At 44.2% G+C, this 7,082-nt stretch overlaps 1 protein-coding gene across 1 annotated transcript in view; it reads right to left on the reverse strand.

Moving 5' to 3' along the window:
• The window catches only part of MYH14 (myosin heavy chain 14), a 117,532-nt gene that overhangs the window by 32,104 nt on the left and 78,346 nt on the right, over nucleotides 1-7,082 (reverse strand). Inside the window, exons 31-33 of the mRNA XM_017512533.2 lie at nucleotides 6,562-6,666; nucleotides 6,321-6,473; nucleotides 4,988-5,236 (exon numbers count right to left, since the gene is read on the reverse strand). Coding sequence (XP_017368022.2) covers nucleotides 4,988-5,236; nucleotides 6,321-6,473; nucleotides 6,562-6,666 — 507 coding nt within the window. The remainder of the gene's footprint in view (nucleotides 1-4,987; nucleotides 5,237-6,320; nucleotides 6,474-6,561; nucleotides 6,667-7,082) is intronic.

A 7,082-nucleotide genomic window follows, 5' to 3' on the forward strand; every position in this document is an offset into this window, starting at 1 on the left:
CATTTTTTTTGTAATCCTCAAACTGCTTTCAAAAATAAAGTATTATTTTTTTAATGTGGTACATCCACACAATAGAATACCATTAAGTAATAAAAAGAACACAATATTGATGGATGCTACAACATGGATGGACCTCAAAAACAATGCTAATTTTTAAAACTTATGCAAAAGACTACACATTGAAATTATTGATTTATATGAAATATCCAAAAAAGGAAAATTTATAGACACAGAAAGGAGATTAGTGGTTGCCTGGCACTAGTGATGGAAGAGGGAATAACTGTCTCTAGGCAAAAAAAAAAAAAATATATATATATATATTTTTATATATACTTTATTATTTTTTAATATTAAAAAATATATATTTTTATATATACTTTTTTATAAATACTTTATTATTTACCAGCCACTAAAAAGAATGAAATTACATCCATTTATATATATATAAATATATATATATATTTATATATATAAATATATACGTATATATTTATATATATATATTTATATATATATAAATATATACGTATATATTTATATATATATATATTTATATATATATATATGTATATATATAAATTTGGGGTGATGGAAATGTTCTAAACCCAGAATGTGGTGGCTTGCACACATTCTGGGTTTAGAATAGACTTATAGACTTACTAAAAATCATTGAATTGTATACTTTAAATAAGTGACTTTTATGGCATGTAAATATCCCATAACAATTTTTTAATCACATAAACAAAATGATAGACATAAACACATTCAAGTGACTACCTATGGGCATAGGGAATGGAAGTGGGGAATGGAACCAAAAACCAATAAATAAATTAAATGGGAGATGGACAATTATGTCCCCAAATAATGAGACATTATTTAAGAAATTTGATTAGCATAATCTTCTGCACTTAAAATCCAAATTATGGGAAGAAGGAGGCAATTTGTAGAAAACTAAACTCAAGTGGTCAACAGGCATATATAAAGATACTTACCAGCCTCTAAAAAGAATGAAATTATATCCTTTGCAGCAACATGGATGGAGCTGGCAGCCATTATCCTAAGCCAATTAACACAAGAACAGAAAGCCAGATACCACATGTTCTCACTTATAAGTGGAAGCTAAACGTTGAATACATATAGACATAAAGGTGGGGACAGTAGATGGGGGACTACTAGACAGGGGGGGAAGGGAACATGGGCTGGAAAACCACCAACTGGGTACTAAGCTCATTACCTGGTGGCGTACCCCAAACCTCTGCATCAAGCATTATACGCATGTAACAAACCTGCACATGTACCACTTAATCTATAATAAAAGTTAAAATTATTATTATTTGAGACAGAGTTTTGCTCTTTCGCCCAGGATGGAGTGCAATGGCATGATCTCAGCTCACTGCAACCTCCGCCTCCTGGGTTCAAGCCATTCTCCTGCCTCAACCTCCCAAGTAGTTGGGATTACAGGTGCCTGCCACCACGCCCGGCAATTTTTGTATTTTTAGTAGAGACAGGGTTTTGCCATGTTGGCCAGGCTGGTCTCAAACTCTTGGATTTCAGATAATCCACCCACCTCGGCCTCCCAAAGTGCTAGGATTACAGGCATGTGACACCGCACCTAGCCTAAAATTATTTTTTTTTAAAAAAAAAAAACATGCTTACTGGCTGAGTGCAGTGGCTCACACCTGTAATTCCAGCCCTTTGGGAAGATTGCTTGATCCAGGGGTTTGAGACCAGTCTGGGTCACATAGTAAGACCCCATCTCCACAGAAAGGAAAACAAAAGTACTTGCCTTCACTAGTACTCATGAAAATGTAAATTAAAGTAATAATGAGATACCTTGTTTTTGTTTTTGTTTTTTTTTAACCCAACAACATCAACAAAAAAGAATGACATCATTCAATGCTAGCTAGGATGTAAAAGAGAACGATTTACTCTTAAATGAACTGCTTCTTTTTGCAAATAGTAATCTGACAATGGCTATTAGAATTTAAAATACACATGGTGACCCTAACAGCTCATATTTGTCACTTAGTCCTCTAGCAACAAAAGCACAAGTGTGGAAGGATATATATTGAATGACACTTATTTTCACATTATTTGTAGGAACCAAAAATAGGAAATAATTATATTATCCCTCAAAAGGGGAATGGTTGAATAAATTAAGATACATGCATACTGTAGACTATTACACAGTTATTAAGAGAATAGCTATAACTTTTAACTTAAGATACAACCATGAAGCACTACTAAGTAAATACAGGAAGTTGCAAAATATTTTTATTAGAATGGTCTTAGTTTTGTGAAGACACCATTACCCTTAAATATATGTTTACGTATTTCCACAACTATGGGGATGGTTAACATTGGTTACTGAGGCGAGATGGGCAGAGACAAGATTATTATTTTCTTCAAACTGTTTAGCATGCCTTGTTGCCCAGGCTGGAATGCAGTGGTGCAATCTTGGCTCACTGCAACCTCCACCCCCCAGGTTCAAGTGATTCTCCCATTTCAGCCTCTCAGGTAGCTGGGATCACAGGCATGTGCCACCATGCCTGGCTAATTTTTGTGGGTTTAGTGGAGACAGGGCTTCACCGTGTTGGCCAGGCTGGTCTTGAACTCCTGACCTCGAGTGATCCACCCACTTTGGCCTCCCAGAGTGCTGGGATTACAGGTGAGCCACCATGCCTGGCCAAGCACACGTTATTTTGTACAATCTTAAGAAAACTTAATAAAGAATTCTTTTTCTCCCAAAATTGGATGGAAAAAAGAGAAAAGAAAGAATTCTTTTTATTTGTATGGATTAACCATTCAATGTAGTATTTTCATACACATATTTGAAGGTAGAGGAAGAGGGTAGATGAGATGATATATTTATCTTTAAACTCTTTAAGGTCTACTGTTGACCTTACTTCATTCAGTCCTGTTTTTTTGTTTGTCTTGCTCTGTTGCCCAGGCTGGAGTGCAGTGGTGCGATCTTGGCTCACTGTAACCTCCACTACCCAGGTTCAAGTGATTCTCCTGCCTCAGCCTCCCAAGTAGCTGGGACTACAGACATGTGCCACCAAACCCAGCTAATTTTTGTATTTTTAGTAGAGATGGGGTTTCACCACATTGGCCAGGCTGGTCTCAAACTCCTGACCTCACGTGATCAGCCCACCTCAGCCTCCCAAAGTGCTGGGATTATAGGCGTGATTACTACATCTGGCCAGTCCTATACATCTTTAAAATCTGTGGTTGCTCAATTAAGTACTGAATAAATGATTATATAATCAATCATTCAGTTTGTGAGTGAAATAAATGAGTGGGGTAGTCAGACTTTAATATGACCACTAATGATCTGCACCGCCTGGTACCCTTACATAGTTCCCCACAATATTGTACCAGGTTGGTGTGTTTGATGAATAGAATATGGCAGAAGTGATGTTATGTAACTTCCAAGAAGAAGTTGTAAAAGACACTATACTTTCCATATTACACTGATGGTTTTATCTGTCAAATACGTATACAGTAAAAAAATGGAAGACATAGGAAAGGGCAAGTTTTTTGATAAAATTAGAAGCATAACTCTAAGGATTTTTTCTCCTCACTTTTCCAATGTTAAGTGAAATATAAATAGTTTTATTAGCTTTCTACATCAAATAAAGTTATTAATATTAGAATAATAGTCAATTTCTTGCCCAAAATAACATCTATAATTCAGAAAAGTCTTTTTTTCATAGTCTAATCTTTTAAAACATTAAAAGCAATTTTTCCTTCTAGGTATTTCAAGGATCTTTTCTTGTTCCCTAAACTTCTTCAAGTTGGAATGATTCACAAATAGTTCTTCATAAAGATGATACAGCTGTTCTATTTGCTGAGTGAGCATCTGAATTTCTTGCTGAAGACCTTCTGCTCTCTATAGAAAGAGAATAAAATACTTCCTGATAGTTAACAGTTATGTTTAGAATGACATTGTGGCTACTTGGAAGGCTGAGGCAGTAGAGTAACTTGAACCCAGGAGACGGAGGTTGCACTGAGTCAAGATCACACCACTGCACTCGAGCCTGGGCAACAAAGCAAGACTCCATCTCAAAAAAATAAATGAAAATAAAACAAATGTACAGCCAAAATAGATTTCTAAGGCCAGGTGCCGTAGCTCAAGCCTATATCCCAGCAGTTTGGAAGGCCAAAGTGGGTGGATCCCCTGAGGTCAGGAGTTTGAGATGAGCCTGGTTAACATGCTGAAACCCCATCTCTACTAAAAATACAAAAAAAAGGTGGGTGCGGTGGCTCACGCCTATAATCCCAGCACTTTGGGAGACTGAGGTGAGTGGATCACAAGGTCAAGAGATCAAGACCATCCTGGCCAACATGGTGAAACCCTGTCTCTACTAAAAATACAAAGACAAATTAGCTGGGCGTGATGGTGCCTGTCTGTGGTCCCAGCTACTCAGGAGGCTGAGGCAGAAGAATCACTTGAACCCAGGAGGCGGAGGCTGCAGTGAGCCAAGATTGTACCGCTGCACTCCAGCCTGGACAACACAATGAGATCCTGTCCAAAAAAAAAAGGCTTTCTAATGAAAACAGCTGTTCAGTCATCCAAATAGTTCCAAGAGGGTGTCATTTCAGAAACCATCCTTTTTAAGAAGATATTTGGAGGCTGGGCACGGTGGCTCACGCCTGTAATCCTAGCACTTTGGGAGGCCGAGGTGAGTGGATCACCTGAGGTCAGGAGTTCAAGACCAGCCTGGCCATCATGGTGAAACCCCATCTTAAAAAAATAAAAAACTAAAAGTAGGTGCTACATGGAATTATGCTGTGACAAAGGCATGAATCAGGACAGATGGATGTCCTATTTTACAGAGGCCCAGTCTGAAGAAGTGTCCTTCTTCCCAGTCCACTACAACCGCCTAGTTGAGCCGTGACAGCACAGATTACGGCTCCTCACAACGACCACGGGAAGCACACACGGACTTGCTGGTTCCACAGCTGGGTGCACTGAGGTGCCCACCTGGTCAAACTTGCGCTGCTTCTTCTCCAGGGTGCTCACGAGTTGCCGCTGCTGCTCCAGGTCCACGGTGGCATCGTCCAGCTCCTGCTGCAGCCGGCGGCGGCCCCGCTCCAACCGATCCACCGTCTCTGTCTTTTCTGCCAGGCGCTGGGTCAGGGCCTCGGCCTCGCGGGCTGCCCGGCGCCGGGCCTCCTCCCCCGCCTCCAGTGCTCCTGCCTCCTCCTCCTGGCGCCGCCGCCACTCTGAGAGCTGAGGGAAGGAGAGAAAGGGTGGTTGGTGGTCGGGGCCGTGAGTGGCCCAGGTGTGAGCTGGTGGCGCCCCATTTCCAGGATGGAGAAACTGAGGCCTAAAAAGGAAAAGGGGTCACTCTGCTGGGCTCTTCTGCCTCTGAGTGGTGTGAGGTTGTGAGTGCCATGAGCCCTGGTTCTTCCAAGGGATTCGAATTACTCCCTCCAAGGACGCAGACATAAATAAGACCTGGAATCTTTCCTGGAGAACCCTTTGTCTGCTGGCAGTGACACAGTGTGACAGCCCGGGTGATAGAGGTTAAGAGAGAAGTATGGGAGCTATGGAAGTCCACAGGAAGAGCTCAGAATCTGTTTAGAACATTCAGGAGAGACTTCCTGAAGGAGGGGCATTTGGCGTGGGTCTTGATGTATGCATAGGAGTTTGCCAGTTGAAGGATATCTGCAGGCATGTACCATCACTCATTCATTCAACAGGCATTTCTGAAAGCCTACAATATATCAGGCACTATATTGGGTTGTGCTACAGACTTGAATCTAACTCTTATGGGATCCTAGTTTGAAGGGGCTCTTAGTCTGGTGGGGAGACCCTGGGCAGAGACAGTCCCAGCCCAAGATGACTGGAGTTGGGACAGAGGAGAAAGAGAAGAGGGGTCAGCAAACTTCCCACAGGGGAGCGTAATGCTAAGTCTGGGAAAATAACAGGGTTTTTTTCAAATGAAATAGGAAAGTAGAGACAGAGATGAATATAGCTAAAGACAGGAGGGATCAGAGGCGGCAGGGCCTCAAACGCCCAACTGAGAGGCATGGCCTTCGTCCACGGGAGAGCTGTGAGCAGGCGAGGGGCAGGGTCAGCTCTGGTCATACAAAGAAGCTTCTGGAGCTGTGCAGGGGATGAGGCTGAGAGTCGGGGCAGGAGGGCCCGGGCTGGGCACAGGCTGCGGGGGGTGAGGGGAGTCAGAGATGAGAAAGGCACCACGGCCCGGCCTGTGAGAAGGTGGGCAGTGTGGCCGTCCCTGAGCTGGGGAACCCGGGAGGAGCCGCGTGGGGGCCATGCCGCCCTGGGGGTCTTGCGTGGGGCTGCTCACCTGGGCCTGGGCGGTCTGCAGCTCCCGGCCCGCCCGCTCCCTGGCAGCTGCCTCCTCCTCCAGCTGCTCCCGAAGCCCGGCCGCCTCAGCCTCCATGGCTCGCACCCGGGACCCCAAGGCCAATTTCGCCCTGGTCTCCTCCTGCAGCAGCTCCTGTAAACGGGGGAGGCGGCGACGTCAGGTGTGGTCCGGAGGACACGGAGGGGAGGGTGGCGGTGGAGCCAGAGGGCAGGCGGGTCACCTGGGCGTCGTGCAGCTGGGCGTCCATGCTGCTCAGCTCCTTGCTAAGCCGGATGGCTTTGGACTCAGCCTCGTTCAGCGCCCCGGACACATTCTCCAGTTCAGCCTGCAGGGTAGGGAGAGGAGAATGCAGTCCTCCGATCCCGGCTTCCACCCAGCGACCCCGTCTGCCTCAAATCCCTACCACACTGGCAGGAATGCAAAAGGGTGCAGCTGCCATGGAAAACGGTTCAGCAGTTCCTCGGACGCTTAGACACAGGGTTTCCATGTGACTTAACAATTCCACTCCTAGGTGCAGACCCAGGAGAAATGAAGGCTGGGTCTATGCAGAAACTCGTACGGGAATGTTCACAGCGGCATGACTTATAATCGCCGAGAGGTGGGAACAGCCCCAATGTTCATCAATAAATGAATGGATAGGGCTGGGCGCGGTGGCTCACGCCTGTAATCCCAGCACTTTGGGAGGCCGAGGCGGGTGGATCACAAGGTCAAGAGATCGAGACCATCCTGGTCAACATGGTG

This window comes from Cebus imitator, unplaced genomic scaffold (genome assembly GCF_001604975.1).
Source record: "Cebus imitator isolate Cc_AM_T3 unplaced genomic scaffold, Cebus_imitator-1.0 Scaffold473, whole genome shotgun sequence".
Classification (NCBI taxonomy): Eukaryota; Metazoa; Chordata; class Mammalia; order Primates; family Cebidae; genus Cebus; species Cebus imitator.